Source organism: Crocodylus porosus, unplaced genomic scaffold (assembly GCF_001723895.1).
Source record: "Crocodylus porosus isolate Cpor-Errol unplaced genomic scaffold, CroPor_comp1, whole genome shotgun sequence".
NCBI classification, from domain to species: Eukaryota; Metazoa; Chordata; order Crocodylia; family Crocodylidae; genus Crocodylus; species Crocodylus porosus.
The window spans coordinates 13,694,548-13,713,682 of record NW_017728886.1 but is presented as its reverse complement, the minus strand read 5'-3'; the positions used below and the strand labels follow the sequence as shown (position 1 = coordinate 13,713,682).

Genomic DNA, 19,135 nt, shown 5'->3' with positions numbered 1-19,135 from the left:
GGGTGAGGAGGAGCTCCGCGTGCCCGAGGACATGTTCAAAGACGTCAAGTTCTTCGCGGTGGGAGACATCGACCCTCAGGTACCCAGCCCCCCTCCCGCCCGGGGGCCTCGTGGGCTGTTCCACCCCTCCCCCCCGGCCGGGTGACGGGCCCTTCCCCCACCCCGCTGGGCGGTGACGTCACGCCACGGCCCGGCCCCGCCCCCACGGCCCTGCTCGGGGGGTCTGGACCTGTTGTGTCCCCCCTGCCGGGGACCTGTCCCGGGCGCCCCAATACCGCGGCGCGCCCCGGGCAGGAGCTGGGCCCAGCCAGGGCGTCCCCTGCCCGGGCCCCGGGGTTGCCACCTTGTCTGACGGGGGTGCCGGTCTTCCCCGCTCAGGTCTCTTCTTTGCCGCGAGAGTGAAAGCCGGGCCTCGGGTTTGGGGTGACTAAGGCAGGCAGGACCTGTCATGCCAGGCCAGGGGGCTGGCAGGAGGATGTGGGAGCGCTTGTTGCTCACTCCGGGGCTTCACCACCCGTTCAACTTTCTTCCCGCTGTTTTCTTTCGCAGGTGCCTGGGGTTTCCCCGGGCTTGCTGCGACTTCATCATTTCTGTTGAAGTTGGTGAGATTTTGGGCTGGTTTATGACCACGAGAACAACAAATGCGTGGTCTGCCCTGTAGACAGGGTTTTTTGGGTGAATCGGATCTCTTTTATGAGGCCAACTTCAATCGATTCGCCTTGTTAACCTTGTTTGCCTCTGTCCTTAGACTGACACGGCTACCACCTGCACCCCTGGTCCGCCTGGGGGAGTTTTCCAACTCTACCTATATATAATTAACGCCAGGATAAAGCTGTGTTAGACCCTGCCTTCGCAATAAATGGGGGTTTCGTTTTGTTTTTCCTTTCCGCAGCTTGTGCTTCCAAAGTTTCCGAAGTGCTGTGGGTCGTATTGTAAATAGGTTTTGTACCTTTTGAGGGAATGTCCAGATGGGAGTTAGGCAGGGGGTGACAGTCGTACTGAAAATTCACTCCCTGCATTATATCAGTAGTAAATCTCAGAAAACTTAGTGTCAGAACTGCAGGGCGATGGCACAAGCGGCCCAGGGAAGTTTTAGCATCTCCTTCATTGGAGGCTTTCAGGAAGAGGCTAGATAAGTACTTTACGGGGATGGATCGAGAATAGCGTCCCATGGAGTTAGTTGTGCATTTAGTGAGCAGTCTTTGTTTAGCCATTGAGTGGGGCTTGTCATTCCTAGTGGACCTAGGTCCACCATCAGCATATAAGAGACAGGGGAGTGGACCTAGGTCCACCATCATGCAGGGGAGTGGACTAGGTATCTGTGGAGGGACCTTTGAACTCTGTGGTCCTATTAGCTTTCCTGTGAAAGCAAGCCCTTAAACTTGAAGTTCAGAATTTATCAGAATTGTTATTTCCATGTTGCAGCATATAGAAATATTTCAGGACTTTTAATGCGTTGTTTCATTGCAAGTTATAGCTTATTATAAGTCTGTTTCTCTATTCCACCTACATGTGTAAGCCTACATATCCTACATGTAACATACCTACATGTTCCACTTATGGGCAAAAGCTGTCTAGGGCAGGAGCTGGCAACCTGTGTCCCCTGGGCTGAAACTGGCCTGCAGAGTGATTGTCTCCAGCCTGTGAAGTTTTGATCCGGCCTGTGGTGGCACCAGGGGGTCTGTGGTGAATAGCTTGCCCGGGTGCATCCCCATTTTTTGCCCTGAGCCATACATCCCCTCTAGCCTTCCCTGCCCCCTTGTCTTGCTCTATGCAGCAGGCAGTGCTTCCCCTTGCTGCTGAATTTGCCCCTCCCCATTGTGGTTAGGGACAGGAATCGGTGGTACATGGCAGAGGTGGTGGTTCATGGTGGAGGTAGGAGCAGGTGTGAAGCTGTTGCCGAGGGGGATCTATGGTGGCGATTGACAGCTTGTGACGGTGGCTTGGTTGCAAGCAGTGGCCCGGCACTTGCAAAAAGTTACCAACCCCTGATCAAGTGAGATTTGGATGCCCATTTTCTCCTGCATTCAACCCCTTTGCAGATTTAGCAGTTTGTATAATAATAACCAATCTTTTTTTCTGTTTTTTGGCTTCTGAGTGATTTTCTGTTTTGTTTTTATTTGAGTACCTGCCATGGTTGATTAAGGATTAAGGCTGATTAAGGGAAGTAGGGAAAGTTTTGCAATGCTATGAAATGTGGGAGACCGCCAGCAAAACTTTGAATTAGTGGCTAAGTTGGGGGAGATTTCATTTTGGGTATTGTGAGCAGATCCAGAGCAGGACCTGATTTTACCTCTTTGCTTTTTGGTGTGTTTGGGGAATTTGCTGATTTGAAGTGTGGTAATCTGTGAGTTTTCTGTTTACAGCAGTTTGTAGAATGTTCTTCTGGATATATTTCATGGTGTCTAAAAAGTTAATATAGTAGTATTCCTGAGAGATTTTGATTGAAGAGTGGTAATTGTTAAACCTGTGGTGAAAGTCAGTAAGTGAGTCTAGGTATACTACCACAGTGCCCAACCTTCTGGCCTTGCAGGCTGGATGAGTGGTACGGGACCAGTCTGTGGGGTCGATCTGGCTGCCCGCTGCTCTGATCTAGCTGTGGGCCAAATCCTGTGGAGGGTTGGGTCGGCCACATGCTGCCCTGATCCAGCTGCCTGCCCCTTTCTGTCAGTCTGGCCACGTGCCTGACTTGGCTCCTGCTGGCCTGCACACCAGATCCAGCTGCCCGCAGGGCTGCTAATTTGGCAGTGAGAGAGTAGTAATTAATGTTGCCACTGCTCCCTTGCCCCCAAATTTCTGGACTCTTGAGGAGCCCTGTGGGCCAGATGATACCATTCCAGGGACTGGGGTTGAGCACCCCTGCCCAGTACAAGGAACACCCCGTCTGACCACACACTCTTGGTTGTCACCTACCATCCCACATTTGAACTATAAGAATGATCATCAAACTACTATGAGGGCACCCTACAAACTGCTGTACTTGAAAAGAACCAGACCTTGAGAAAAAGATTACCAGTTCCCCTAGCTCTTAGTCTTCAAACAGCCCCTAACCTTGCCCAATGCAACATCAGAAGTAAACTTCCTGATGACCTAATGGGACCCATCCCTGCCTGGGCAATAAATGCAAGACCTGTTAACACATCTCTACTACCACATCAGTCAGTTCTCCCCCAAAATCATAATTCATTGACCAATCAATACATGCGTGTCCCAAAGTGTGGTATATTTCATGCAGTGCACCAAATGCCCCCATGGCAGTAATGTGGGTCAACTTCTTGTCTGACCTGAAGTTCTTGCACTCAGATCTACCTGACACCTTTAGAAGATGAGCATGGAAACAGAAATTCATGAGCCTGTTGGATGCTAAATACCATAGACTTAGGCAGTGTTGAAGGGTGATAGTTGCTAAACCTGTGGTGGAAGTCACTACAATAATGGCATCCAAACTTTTGGCCTTACAGACTTCCATGGTCTATTATAATCTATCTAATATTTGCTAACCTCTGCACTTCACAGGGGTAATGGTCCTCCTGAACAATCTTGTTCCTCCTTTATCGGGCTTTTACTGTACATCTGTCTGTTGGCTACTGAATAACTTCTCTTATATTGTGTTTGTGTTTATAGTTGGAATTTTACACAAGCTTTTGTTCATTCTTCTACTTACAGCTCTGCTACATCCTCTCTCCCAGAGGCCTGAGGAAGGGGAATGTGATACCTAAAGGCTTGTTTTTGTCTATTCCAGCCATGCTGTTGGTCCAATAAAAGATCACTTGCAAGATTTCTTGCCTCCCATGTTCTAAATGGTTCAAATTTGGCAAAGTTACAAGCCACCAAAAACTGTCTGAATAATGGAAAGTGTTGAACAGCCTTCATAATTGGTACTACTAGCCTTGCCTACAATGTGTTTATGCTTTCTCTAGGAAAATCGAGAGAACCTGATGAAATAGTATTTATTCCTTGCTTCACCCCCAGTATTTTTTGAGTGCCTATAGTGTCAGTTTCCTTTGAAATTTGTAAGACGATTTTCTGATTTATCTCCCTCCCTGGTTTGTAGGTTATTCAGCTTCTGAAAGCTGGGAAGGCAAAGGAAGTTTCTTATAACGCGCTGGCTTCACACATTATTTCGGAAGATGGGGACAATCCAGAAGTTGGAGAATCTCGTGAGGTCTTCGATCTTCCTGTGGTAAAGGTGAATAACCAGCATACAAGACTGTAGAACTGTCAATGTGATTTGTCAGCTGCAGCCATTGATTGTAATTTTGAGTTTAAGTACCCTTCCCAGTCATGTGATGTGTATAGAAAATGTGACATAAGTAATCTGCTTTGAAACTTGGCACGCCAGTTATTTCCTGAGCAACAGTATGTAGGATGCCACAGCTTAATATAAGATTTTTTTTTTTTTATTCCAACTGATTTGTCCCCCACATCAGTGAACTTTTTGTTGTGCCCTTTGCATCCTCCCTCCTCCTCACATTAATTTTCTTAATCCCCTTTCCCTTTCTTGATCAGTTATTTAGTGCAATAAGGTCTGCTGAAGAAATTCTCCTGAAGTTGCTGGCAAGGAAAGTAATTGTTGTCTGTATAACAAGGATTTTGCTAGTCAAGGTGCTGGCAGATATGCATGTACGTGCACCTGAAAGAGCTGATAGTACTGTAGGTAGATTCTCTATAGCTTAGCATTTCCAGTTCTTTTGATGTCATCATGAGTCCTGCAATAATTGTTGTATTTTTTTTGTTTGCTTTTTTTCCCCTTAAAGGGCTGATACGTGCCCATGTCAGATTCTCAGCTTTCATTAAATAATAAAAAAAAAAAAAATCAGTTTCCAGTTCTATGGTTGTGATGTTAAGTTTGGAAAAGATTAACCTTCAGAATTCATGAGGCAGAAGACAAATTAAGAATGTTCTATATACGATATATGATATAAAGTGAAGTTTTTTGAATGCTTGAAATTTTGGCTATAGTGAAATCATGTGGTCTGGTATATGATATAATCTATAGATTTGCATAGCTGTATAGATGTACAGGTAAACAATGTGATGCAAGTAATAGAAACAAAACAAGAAGTAATAGAAGCATAACAAACAGCACTAGGGACAACAGTAGCCTTTGTGTTTAGGAAAACAAAAGAAACAAGTCAATTTTCTAGGATGCCTTTGGGCTTTTTCATTACTAATAGCACTTAATGTTACATTGTTTTCCACAGTTTGGGGCAGAAGTGAGAGAGAATAGGTTAGGGACTATATAGAAATGTTGGATGTGTACAAGTCCATGGGGTAGATGCATCCGAGGGCCCATATACATCTGAGGGAGTTAGCTGATGTGTTTGCAGAGTTGCTGGCAGTGGGGAAACTGGCACAAAATGGGGAAGTGAATTTCTCAAGCTTACAGAGCTGGAAATGGCTCAGGTTTCATGACTCCCAGTTCAGTATTCTTTCCACTGGACCATGCTGCCTCTCAAGTTTTGTCTCCTCTGCCAACTTAAGGCTCCATTTCGATGAGCAATAGAAATGGCCATGTTATAGACATGTTTTATAATGTGGAGTGGTCTCTGGCTTAATTCTGCAGAGTGGTAGTCATAGTGGTAGAGACTACTTAAGTCTAGAGAAAGGGCTTGGAAACACGACTGATGCTTTCCCCTTCTTAATGGATCTGGCTTAATGTACTTCTTGAAATACTATCAACTTTTCTTTCCCTGTACTCACCAGGGGCAAGACTTTCTGCCATGTTGTTCAATCTGATCTGAAAACAATATAATGCGGTCATACAAATTTAGATCAGGCTTAGTGCAAAAAGACCTAGAATTAATGGAAAAAGAGTATCTTAAAATGTAAAATGTAATAAAAATATAGAATAAGGATTAAAAAAAGGAAACACAAAAAATTATGGGGAGCAGAAATAGGGTTTCAGAATAAGCACATGCCTCTTGTCTTGGACAAGTCATTTTTTTCTGCTTCAGTTTCTCAGTTTGTAAAAGCTAATGATATCTAATATTGTAGAGAGGATCAAGTTACTTGTTTGTAAAGCACTCAGAGAACCTAAGGTGAAAGACATTGTAGAATTAAAATATTAAGCGTTTTTAATGTGTTGTTTTGTTACATGTTTATGTAAACATGTTGCTTAAAATATTCTTCATTGTTTTTGTCTTGCAGCCTTCCTGGGTGATCTTGTCTGTTCGCTGTGGAGTCCTTCTGCCGTATCCTTTTTATTGAGTAAAATGTAAAACTAGTTTTTGTGTGTTAAATGTCAGAATTTGTTGAAGTAAAATAGCAAAACAATGACAATTGTGTATAGTTAAAAACTAAAATCCAAGCAGCACAGACTATTAGAAGCATTTGAACATGAAATTGTGGTTCTTCTGGAACTACTTTTTAAGGTTAAGGTATATTTGTACATAAATGTTTGTAGGATTTGGGCCTGGGATTCTAACACCAGTGTTATTTCAATACAGATAAACATTGGGGATCCTGGTTTTCTCTGTGTAAAAATCCCAAATTCTGCGACTTAAAAAAAAAAAAAAGCCCCAATTTTGTGATTAAAAACCCTAAAATCCATGTTTTTCCATGAGTAAACTGAAACACCATGTATTTATAGTATATATAGGTATCAGTTAAACGCAATGTTTTATTGATACATTTACCATTTTGAAGCCATTTGGAAGCCTAGCAGTGCGTGAATCGCTATAATAAAATTGTTTCTAAATACATATAAATTATGGGATTTGATTTTGGTTTTTTATCATGGAAAATCAGAGCTTCTTCTGTCCCCTTCATTTACCAGGGCATGAGTCCAGCTGTAGCTGGCCCTCTTGCTGCTTTGTGATGTTGAGCAGCCCTGATATGCCAGTGCCCTGCCCCTGCCATTGCTCCTCACTCCCAATCCACAGCCCCCTGGTCCTACCACTCCAGACCTGCTGCCCCAGCCCCCCAGTGTGCGAGGAAGGGGTGGATGTGTGGGGAATGGGTGGTTGTAGGGAAAGGGGGTATGCACACAGGTGATGCGTGAGGAGAGCAAGGACGGACACAGGTGAAGCATTGTGGGTGGGGCACGTGCCCCCTTCAGATTTCTGGACCCACAGTGGGGTCTGGGCCAGACCCGCTCCGGGCAGAAGCTGCTTCTGTGTCCTAGCAGGTACAACCTGGCACAGGAGGGAGCACGACACCACCGAGGTAAGGCACAGCAGCAGTGGTGATGCGGTGCTCCCTCCTGTGCCAGGTCCTACCCAGAGCTGGTCTGGCCAGGGTGCAGCCCTGTACCCTGTTGTGGGAGCAAAAATCAGAAGAGGGGGTGGGGCGTGTGCCCGCCCACTGCATTGCCTGTGTGCCATCACCTGTGCCCCCTCGCATGTTGCCTGTGATTCCCCCTTCCCTGTGCCACCCCCACAGACTTACTTGGAGGGAGCTGCAGGAGCTGGTCTCTAGTACACTGCCTGGCTGCCCCATGCGTGTGTGCATGTGCGTATGCACGTAGCACCCCCTGTGTCCCATGTCCCACAGCTCCAAACAGCCACTTGCAGGCTGCAACTCTTCCAGGCTGTAATGGCAAACCCATGGTTTCCCAGGTTTTTCTCCTTTTAAAGAAAATCTGTGATTTTGTCCTTTAAGGGAGAAAATCCATGTTTTTCCACAGCAAACAGAAAGCCCAGGTCCCTGATAACAAGCAACTTGCCTGTATTTTCTGATCCTGCTTCTGATTAAAATAGAGCTTTAATGTTAATATGTTATGCTATAAAGCTTTGTGACAAGACACTGAGAGTGTACAGCTTGGCTGCGTACCTTTTAATTGATAAACTTTCACTGACCTTACTTCATGAGTTCAGCTTTACCTCTCCAAAAACTTGTATTTCACATTTTTTGTTGTACTTCTAATTTTAGTAAGCAAAAGTAGTGAAGTTTCCTTTAAACAAAATTGTGTCAGTTAGGCTTTGATGTTAAACCTTTATTGAGGTGAATAATATAGTGAATTCCAGGTCTTGGTTTTATGATCACTTGAAAACTGTTTTCTGAAAGTCTGGCTTGACCAAGTAGCATGTTTCTCTTTGTCACAAAGCTTGTATCTTTTGAGCAAAGGGCAACGGATTCTTTTTTTGTTAACGAAAGCTGAGAATTTGCAGTTGTTTGGTCAATATAGTAGACATTTCTGAGAGGTTGTAAATTAATAAGTTATTTATTTAATTGTGAGATGTCAGTACTATTGGAGCATTTTTTTTTATGTCTCAGTGAGTCATGTACAGTATGTCTGGAGCACGTTGTCTTGAGTGTCAATAACAGGGTAGTAACTCCTGTGCCTGACAGTTTATCAGGGAGCATGTTGCAAAGGCTGATGGTTTTTGATTCGGCATCACAGAAATTGTTACAAAATCACTCTTGAGCAGTCTTCATTTTTATTTTGACAGTCGTCTTGGGGTTTTTTTAAATGGATCAGGCTAAGCTTCAAAATTTGACTGTCTTGTGAATAATTGGTGAGGAGAAATTGGCAAAGAAGCCAAAGATTAAAAGTGTACGGTGTGATGTCTAGATCAGGATTTGGCTCGCTGGCAGGGCAGCATGGGGAAGCTGTGTGTATTGCTGCTCACACTCCTCCTTTTCTGCCTGTAGAGGTCTTCAGTCTCCAAGACTGTCCTTCTGGAACGTTTGACAAGACTCACATTTAACAATGTGAAAAAATACAAGCTGTGGAGATACCAATTGACGGAGAAAATACAGCTTATTATTGCAATTTCCAGATACTGGTGGTCAGATTTTTTAACAGACCTTGCTAGGCTCATGCGTATGCGATCTGCATTTGCTCGGACACTCACGTAATTGTCTTCCTGACCAGACTGTGGACATAAATGATAGGCCCGTTTCTGTCTACAGATAGCAACTGAGTAGTTAAGCAGTCTGAATGTGAGGCTTTGAAATGTGTCCTTTCTGAAAATGTTACCCTATGAGGAACTTAACAACAAAAAGGGATTAATTGATGCTTCATTTTTCTGTGGTCAGCCTGGCATTTGAGCTTAAATCTTAGAGCACGACCTATCCTTTGCATTATTTACATTCTCCGCCCCCCAGTACAGGATTTGAAAGTTTTAAGAGGATAGACTTCCTTTCATCTGTGAAAGATTCAGGATACTAGGAATGTGCTTAATATACTTAATGCTTTCTTCATCTTGTTTCTTTTTCTTTTTCTTTTCATTTTCATGTTTAAAAAATATTTACCAGACAGCTAGTAGAAATGCTGATTATGGGTGAAGCTCATGTGGACTTAGGTGAAACTGCTAAGAAATGGGAAGAGGGATAACCAAAAGACATGGAAGGAGTGGATTTGCAGAAGTCCTCAGAATTGGCCCAACTTCTGCTGCGGCTGAAATCAACAGAAGTCTGACCAATGTGCTCAGTAGAATGGAGGCACTGTTTGAGTGTTTTTGAAAATCCCACTCTTAATGTTTGGTTACAACATTTATTATACTGCGAAAAGGCAAATGGTCTGTTGGCAGTACTGGGAATTAACTAGTTAATTAACTAGTTAAAATGGTAAAGAAATGGCTAACTTTTAACTAGTTAAATTTTTCAGCTGTCGACTTTTAACTTTAATGTTCAAAAAAAAAAAAGGTTAACTTCTAATTTTTTGTTAATGTATAAGTTAAGTTAAAAGGTTTAAAAAATTGAAATCTGGCTTTCCCATAGTTTTTCCTGAGGCAGCCACTCATGGGATGATATTTCTTTACTGAAACTCTAGGACTTCTTGTTTGAGACAGAGAGTAGTGTGCCTTCCTATGAGATATGGTCTCTTAAGAACTACAAGTCTCAGAGTTCCTTAGTTCATGATGGCATTTTCCTGTGCATTTGCAGAAGTCAACAGGGCAGCGAGCTGGCTGCAGGAGAGGGAACAAGCAGAGACATTGATCCCAGTTAAGACTGGGAACAAGTAGTGAGGGGGTGAAGCAGATGATGACTTTTTTCATTTTAATGAAGATCAGGGCCAGCAGCCCAGGGCCCAAGAAGTTGAGCATTACTTCTCATCTGTGAGAAACTTATCTGAGATGTCAGCTACTATGAAAAAACTATTCATCCATTATAACACAGGCATTCCCTCATCTGCCCATGTAGAGCAGGGGTTGGCAATTATTTTGGGCAAAGGGCTGCTTACTGAGTTTTGGCAAGCCATCGAGGGCTGCATGACAGGCAGCCCAGCGCAGATAAATATTAATTTTCTAAATTTTTTAGAGGCCCCGTGGGCCCAATAGAATGGCCTGGCGGGCTGCATCTGGCCCCCAGGCTGCATTTTGCCCACCCCTGATGTACAGCAATTGTTCAGTAGTGGAGGTTTAGTTTTGCAAGACAGAGGAGGAAAATTATCAGATGTAAATTTTGAAATGCAGCTTTTGCTGAAGTTCAGTAAGCATTTTTAAACAGTGTCTGCTATGCAACTGAACAGTTTTTTTCTTATTTAAACTGATTTTCTCATTCCAGTCTAATATTGATTTTCAGACACTTTCATTATTTCTAATTCAGATGTATTTCATACCTTTTTGTTACCTTTTGAGCAGTAAAAATTGTAACACCAGAGGTTTTTGGTGGAAACAGCTTTCATTTGTCACCTGGCTATGAACGTCTCCTTTCTGGTATACCTATATGATTCATTGACTTCTACAAAGTACTTTACCTGGAGAGGGTGAGAAGGATCTAACAGTACACAGGTATTGGTAAATTGTTATGCTGAAAACTGGATGACAGGTATAACATTGTTTTCAGGTAAAGCAGGGTGAGTTCTGAGTAAATTAGTGTGCTTCTGTGGGCTTATGGAAAAGAAACCCATTCACTGCATTTGAAAATGAAAAGTGATGCTAAGAGGCAATTCACCATGTTTCATGCATTTCTCACGAATCAACTTAACTTTTAAGTAGTTACTCTCTTTTTAACTTGCCTTTTAACTAGTTGAAAGGGGAAATATTTAACTTTTAACTTAACTATTAAGGTAATTTTAAAGGCTGCTAACTTTTAACTTTAACTAGTTACATTTTTCAAAAACTTTTCCCATGACTGCCTGTTGGGAGGATGCTTTTGGCCATGGCTGTATCCTTGGCTTCTCTGAGGCTTCTGCCTTTTGTCAGTCTGGACTTGCTCCAAATGAACTTAATAGACAGACACTTTTCTTCCCCGTGTCATGGTCCATAGGCCTATTACAATAGGAATTTCAGCCTTCTTGAAGCTTTGTGCAACAGACCTGTCATTTGCTGGCAAGAGGTGAATGTCCTACCTCCTGAGCTTCCCTCGTGTATTTTCTGTATCTGCACTGGCAGGTTACTCAACCAACCACACAGATGCAGATTTTTTTGAGGCGATCTCCAGCTTTTGTTAATGTAAACATTTGTAATAATTTGGTTGAAGAATTTTCTCAGGGCTGATTTACATTTTCTCAGCTCCACTTCCACTTCTGAGATGCCTGTGGTAGTTGCAAAGGGGCCTACTCATGACTGATCTAATGAGTTCACTGGATATTGTCTTTATGGAGGTGTGCAAGACGTACAGGCACAGCTTTGTCCACTTCCCAGCATGGCAAACTGTGGAGAGGTTGTGATGTGATTTAAGTTAGCCATTGCTCACTTTGGTTGGAGTGTGAAAGGCAGCTCCCATTCTTTCTCAGGGAATCGTGGATGAGCAAAGCAGCACCCTGCCTGAAGTATTTTAATGCGTTCTTAAAGGAGACTTTAAAACTTGCCTATTTTACCATCCTCAGAATTCTTGTGTTCTGTGGCAGGTTGGCAACACATCTCTTTTCCATAGTTCTCATCATTTGAACTTCTATATATCTGTGTTTCTCCAGCATTTTTCTCTTGGATTATGGTAGCAATAACGTTGATGTATACATTTCTTTCTTCCTATCTCAAATAACGTTTCTCATCTGGGATCTGTATAGAGAGACAGCTGCAATTCACAAAGAGTAATCTAACTCCTGGAGTATTTTGGTTTTGAGGTATATGGGCCTGTGATGCCAGTGAAGTTAGTCATAGGCCTGGATTGATACTATTGGGTACAAATCTAATCTTAGAAGAGGTTAGCAGAAGATGACTATAATGGGGGATGGGGAACAGTGATGACAAACAGATGCCCAATTCTTATTGTAGAGGTCAGATTAGTATCCTTTTTGCTGTATCTCATACGCTGTTCTTCATATCTCAGGTCCTTCTTTGGACCTCTGCCTTGGTTTCTTGGTGATTCAGTTTCTTTTGCTTGGAGCTGATGTCGTTTTATCAAGCACAAAAGCCCTTGTGTTTGCAGTAAGTCAATTCTTGGATCTCTCTGTCATTCTCATTAAACCAGCCTTGATGTTTCCTGGTAGAGAATCCAAGTGCCACCAAACAGATGAAGAATGACAAAGCATCTGGAGGTGGTGGATTACCCCCTGAAATCTTCAAGCAGGGGAGATAAGCTCGCATCACAGCTGCATGCCCTCACCTTAAAGGTTTGGAATGATGAGGAAATCCCAGAAGACCCCAGGCATGCTACATCTAACCACGAACCAGCTTCCAGTCAGAGTGGAGCTAAACTACCAAATGGGTGATAATCTCAGTTGACTCTCAGTCAAAACCAAGACCACCCTGAGCTCAATCATTGAGCTCCAATACACTGATGGTGATGCTGCAGTCTGTGCTTACTCAGAAGCAGACCTTCAGAGAATCGTTGATGTCTTTACCGAGGCATACAAGAAAATGGGACTGACGCTTGCAGAAGATGAAGGTCCTCCATCAACAAGCTCTTAGTGAGCAGTCCCAAGCTCTGGTAATTCAGATTCACCATGAGACTCTAGAGAAGGTTGAGTATTTCCTGTATCTCAGGAGCCATCTGTGACAGAAGGCTGACATAATAAAGTAATCCACCATTACCTTAAATGTGCAAGTGGAGCCTTTGAACACCTGAGGAAATGGGGGTTCAGAGATTGCAACATCGTATGTGAAACCAAGCTCACAGTTTATCAAGCAGCAATATCTCCACTTTATTGCATGGAGCCAAGACACGGACAACATACAGGAGACACCTCAAGTTGTTGGAGAAGTACCATCAACACTATTTGCAGAAGGTCCTCCAAATCCAGTGGAAAAATAGATTCACTAACATTAATGTCCTCTTGTCAGCGCTGATCATTCAACATCAACTTGGCTGGGCTGGCCACATTATCCAGATTTCCAACTCCAGACTCCTGAACTAAGTTTTATTCTCTTAGCTCAGTCAAAGTGTACGCTCATGAGGGCAGAGGAAACTCTTCATGGACATACTTAAGGCAAACTTGAAAAAAATGCAACATCGACATGAACTCGTGGGAGAATATCACCCAGAACTGCCCCAAATGGAGGAAGAGTCTGCTGCAAGGATCTCAGTACTTTGAAACCTTACAGCAACAACAGTAGGAGACAGAAAAGTGGGAGTGGCAGAAACAATATGTCATGGACTAAATCAAGAATCCAGAGCCCCTCACCCTGCGCAGAAGCACATGCTTGAGTTGCTGCAGAGTCTGTCGATCCGGGATCGGCCTGATCTGCCGCCTTCAGACCCACAGATAAGACGGTCATGGAAGACAGTCATCCTTGACCATGAAGGATTAATGAAAATGATGATGATGTAACTGGATATACATGTTTCTTGAATAACCCAGGCAAAAAATTTTACTGTAGTATTTCTTCAAGAAGAGAGTTCTTCATGACATGGTGATTTCCTTTATATTTAATTTATGGGAATACAGTCATGGGCATGTTGTTGCCAATCCTGAATTATAATGGTGGTAGTAAGGCATTAAGCTATGTTCAGATGAAGACCATATCTCTGATGCTTTTTTAGCAAGAGGTATAAACTTTCTTTATAAATAATGAAGTAGTACATCTTGCTAGATTTTGTATGAAAAAGCACTGTTCTGCTGCAGAAAGTGGAAAAAAGTGCTACTGAAGAAAGTGAAATACAGAAAGTGACAGCCAGACATTTAAAATATTTATAAAGCATTCCTGTCCTTGCTCTGTATTTTGTAGGCAATGTGGAGCAGATTAAAATAAAATAGAACTTAAGGTCTTCACCAAACATACATGCTTTCTTAACTTTACTACATAAGTGAGTAGTCTTAATGAGTCTGAGGTTGTCAAAGAAGATATGCAGGAGATGCAAGGTTCATGGTGCCATTTAGGACTACTACCAGAGTGCTAGTCTGGAGTGGTTTGAGTTAAATCTCCTGAGTTTTGAAACTGCAGCCTGAAGGGGAAAAAAAAGCATGCTATGAAGGTTTATTTTTTGGGTGGTCAAATGTATGCCAATATTTGGGAAGTCTGAGGGTAAGATGATTTTCTTCCAAGTTCCCTCTAGAAGTTTGTTTCAGTTAGTTCTGTCCTTGACATCTGTTTTCCAGAGTGAATGGTTTCTCTCCAGAATCATGCCAGATCTTTTTTGGAGTCACTGCTTGTCTCTCTCAGGTGAGAACATTTTAAATACATACAACTCGGAGTGATTGGGATGTGTGCGTTGGCTTGTTTATAGTCTCATACTTGTTATCCCTTTAAATGGTCATATGACTTTCTTCAAGTGGGTGATCAATCCACATATTCTTTGTGTTGATTTAATATTACCAAATGTGAGGCAAATGAAGGTGGACCTATAATACATAGAACACATAGTATAGCCATAATGAGTGAATGTGCAGTACTTGATAGTTGACTGCATTTGATTTGGTAGCTGTAATGTTATCGTCTCAGAAGAAAATATCTTGATTTCAGGTTTATAAAAGTAAAGAGCATCCACTAGCATTACTCATCCTTTTTAATGCATTTGCCTCCCTCAACTTCCATGTTAATCTGATATTTAACAGTAGCATGAACTAGAGCACTAGCCAGATTCCTCTACAGAATTTCATGAATTATATTAATGGTCTTAAGGCAAACTCCTGTCCCTCCAAACAGAACTAAAAAGGCTTGTTGCATTGACGTAAAAGGTTTTATTTTTAACTTTCCATTAGGTTTCATCTGAAGACCGAAGTACTCTGTGGGCTTTGATTACTTTTTATGGAGGGAATTGTCAGCTGAGTCTCAATAATACGTGTACTCATTTGATTGTGCCTGAGCCAAAGGGGGTAAGAGTTTATTACATGTGCAATCCTTCCTGTTTGTAGCTGTTATTTGCTTCTGAGTAATCAATTTTCTCCCTTCTTGAATATAAGAGTCTTCGAATTGCTTGCTGATCTTGAGTTCTTGAACAGATCAGAGCAATGCATTGCATTCATTGTTTTGTGTTTATTTTCCCTACAGCCATAAGTTTAATTCAAAAGGTGTCCCATCTTCTGTTGTATTTTTATCTACTTCTGTAGTTTAATAAAGAATTCAGATGTTATGAAATAGCTGTTTAATAAAAAGGTGGTTTATCCTTACAGTTGGCTTATATAAAAACTAATAATTAACTGTAAGGATAAACCACCTTTTTATTTATTTATATCTATATCTATTTATCTATCTATTTTTTATTTATATCTATATCTATCTCTATCTATCTATCTCTATCTATTTAGCATTTAAATAGAGATAGATAGATAGATAGATATATAGTGTGAGAGAGATTATCTATAGACAGATATCTAGATACACTAGGGTCATTAATGATTCTTCATAAAAGCATAGGTGACAGTCCTGAACAAAAATACAGTCCTAGAGCAGAAATATTATAAAACCATGTCAACTTTATTGTTGTTGCTGGACTGTATCGTGGCTGGGAGGGGCAATTTAGGACCCTGTTACATCGTATAGTTAGCACATGTTATATTTAGATTGTAGTAACGTTCTAATATGACTTAGAATGTTTTCTGAGTGGTCACATGTTAATGCTTACTATGATATAAATATAGATTGTAGTATCACACCACAGTATTGATTGTAGTCAGCTGCTCTTCAGTCTCAGCTCTGCTATTTCATTGGAGTTTGTTAAAAGCTCTGGTGAGGTATGGGGGCTGGGAGCAACACTGGCATGGCACAGGAGCCAATCCCCATTCTGCATGGGAGCCAGTTTAAGAGTTTGGTGCAGTGCAGGGGCTAGGAGTGACATCAGCATGGGAGCTGGTCCCAGTCCCTGCACCACACTCGAGGCCTGAACTGGCTCCTATGTGGTATATGGGGCTCGGTGCCAGTGTTGCTCCCAACTCCTGCTCTACACTGGAGCTTTGGCTCCTGTACAGTGTGGAGGTTGGGAGCTTGTCAAATGGCTCTTTGTCAGGCTCCCAGCCTCCTTATTGTCCCAGAGCCTTGAACCAGCGTGGCATCAGTGCAGTGGTGGGTGGGAACCTGACAGCCGGCTTTGTCAGGCTCCTACCTGTCCCACCATACAGGAATCTTCTGATTGCAGTTACCTCCATGGAGTAGTCCAAAGTTGACTCAGAACATGTTAGACAATATGATCTGGAGATGCTCCTTGTGGAAAGGGCCTACCTTTTACTGTGCTGCAGTGACAGTTACCACAGGTTTTACCACTTGAATGCTTGGACTCCAGTATTGCAAGTGCAGTTAGCATGTGCTAACTGCAGTATGTAACAGGGCCCTTGCAGTGTCTTTTTATTGATCTTTCAGGTACTGGAGATGGAGGGAGCGTAACCTAGAAAGAGTGCTAAATTAAAAAATCTTGAAAGGATTTTCCTCTTGGAAGATGAAGTATTATTTTGGGCCATTATTTAGTACATAAATGCTTTATAAACCATACTGAATATATATATATACAGCACTTACAGTTTTCAGAACTCTTTACAGTATTAGATCTCTCCACTGATGTAGGCAAGTAAACAGCATGGTCTCACTGCAAATGAGGAGTTAAGTGATTTGCCAAAGGCAGCACAAAGAAATTGTATCGGAACAGATTTCTGATATGTCATGATAATGATATTCTCAAACAACTTCCATTATTTAACCCGTGGCAGGATTTATTTTAGGTACTTGCTTTTCTGGGAAAAGAATTCCAATGTACTTGTCAAGTTTGGAAGAAATAAATTTCATTTCTGTTACAAAAGAGCATAGTGCAAGATCCAGATTATTTTGCAGGCAGACATGGTGGAATATAAGTGTCTAAATCACTAAAAATAATCTAGATGGGCAACAAAGCTTTAGCTCCAGTGCCTAGAATCATGATGTACCTCTCTGTTGGCCTGAAAAGTTTCCTGTTATCTGAGCTCTGGGTACATGCGTGTGCTGAGAAGTGTTCCAGATCAAGCAGCTAGAGTCTGCCTAGCCCACTGGTTCTGGGAGGCTCCTCTGGGGAAATCTCTTACCTGTTGGGCATCTGTAGAGCATGCCATATACCTGATTGATGCAGAAGTACCCCACTGTCATTCTTGAACAGAGGTGGTGCCCACCTTTTAGACAGTAGCCTGAGGGTTAATTAAGGAGCTGTGGGGTGAGGACAAGAGCACAAAAGGGAGCATGACTGTCTGGGTTAGGGTGTTCACCTGGGAGGGTGAGGTCCTGGCATCTCTTTACTCCCAAATTGCTTATGCACTTTTACATTATACAGTTATTGGTTGCAACCCCTGCTCCTGCCAAGCAAACAGGAAAGATGTGATAGCTGGGACCAGAACCCAATTTTTATGTGTTGTAGTAACTGACAGTATCTTTGACATTGGCCTGTAGTGTTTTATATACCATATGTTATGTTAATTTACTTCCCCTTCATCAATGGTGTGCTTTTTCTAGATGTAAATTGTGCATTGGAATTGAGAGGAGAGAAGTTTTCCATCAGAGCAGAGGAAGCCTTACCACCTAGGCCTGTGCAAAGCAGCTAGTATTTGCTTTGTATTTGGCTGATTTGGGGGACAGTGATTCAGTTCGGTGATTCGAATCGCTGTCCCGAATCTGATTTGAGATTCGGCTGCCGCCCAATCAGCTGAATCTCCAAATCATACAGGCCCCATTCCCTGCCTGCTCTCCCATCCCCGTCAATGGCTGGCCTGCCTGGCCTCAGCTCCCGGCTCTTAAAAACAAACAAAGAATCAAAAAAAGCCCCGCACTCACCGGCTCCTGCCAGGCAGGGGGCAATCCCTGCTGCCCCCCACTGCCCTGTGTTGCTTGCAGGGGCTCTGCCACAAGCCCCCAGAAGCCCCAAGGCTGCTGCAGGAGCCAGTGAGTGCAGGCCTGCCTCTTTAAAAAAAAAAAAATAAAAAAGGGGGAGGGCTGGGCAGGGCACCCATTGAGTGGGCTGGGGTAGGGCGGGGCACTCAGGGGAGCTGGGGGAGCAGGCAGGGGATGGGGCCTGGTGGAGCCTCTAGGCCCCCCCCAACTTACTGGCATGGAGTTTGGGTCCAGCTCCCTGTGGTGGTGAGCTGGGACTGCCTGAATCTCTCCAAAGTTCTCCGAATCTTTTCAGAATCTATTTGAACCTTTATATTGGTCTCCCGATTCGATTCGGAGATTCAGCTGCCGAATCGGGCCGAATCTCCTCTGAATCGAATCAGTACCTGAAGCTTCGCGCAGTCCTATTAGCACCCTTTTCTGCTTCAGTTATACAGCCTCTGGTGCAGTGATTCTCAGTCAGGTTGCTGTGACACCCCAGGGTGCCATGAAACCCCTTCCAGGGGTGTTGCAGTACCCAGCCCTGTGCCAGGAGTACAGTGATCGCTCCTCCTCCTGCCCAGCATACTGCAGACAAGTGGTGACACCTGTGGCTGCTTCCTGTCCCCTGTTCCTACCTTGCCCCCACCCCCCTACCCTGGCTGCCCCTGCACTCCAGGCAGCATGCTGTACTGTGTGCACACGGACAAGCGGGCACATGGCTTCACTTTTCAGCCAGGCTCACCCGCAGGTGCTCTCAGGGATAGTGAGAGGGGCTATGGGTGAACGTGGCTCCAGTCACTGGCATGCCAGTTGCCAGAGGAGCACCTGTGGCAGTAGGGGCCATACTTGTTGAGGAGGAGAGGAGTTAGACTAGAAAAAACATGAATGCAGGGAGGTGAGGTACTGCCCCTGCCACACTCATTTGGCACCAGTGTTTCTCAGTGGGGTGTTGCTAAATTCCAAAAACTTATGCTTTGAGGCTAAAAAGGCTGAGAACCATTGTTTTAGCGCATGTCCGAGGTGGTAGTCAAAGTGTGTAGCTGATTCAAAAGTTTTGAAATGGACATGCAGTATCTAAATATTTTCAACTTATTTCA

At 43.2% G+C, this 19,135-nt stretch overlaps 1 protein-coding gene across 2 annotated transcripts in view; it reads left to right on the top strand.

The window, feature by feature from the left end:
* The first annotated feature begins 6 nt into the window (after positions 1-6).
* PAXIP1 (PAX interacting protein 1) overlaps positions 7-19,135 on the top strand; it is a 64,546-nt gene continuing 45,417 nt past the window's right edge. For both annotated transcript variants that reach the window (XR_002100135.1, XM_019530518.1), the window contains exons 1-5: positions 7-79; positions 4,055-4,189; positions 6,151-6,194; positions 14,372-14,435; positions 14,975-15,088. Coding sequence is in view for 1 of the 2 variants with exons in the window: in XM_019530518.1 (XP_019386063.1) it covers positions 32-79; positions 4,055-4,189; positions 6,151-6,194; positions 14,372-14,435; positions 14,975-15,088 (405 nt within the window). In the remaining variant the exon portion in view is untranslated. The remainder of the gene's footprint in view (positions 80-4,054; positions 4,190-6,150; positions 6,195-14,371; positions 14,436-14,974; positions 15,089-19,135) is intronic.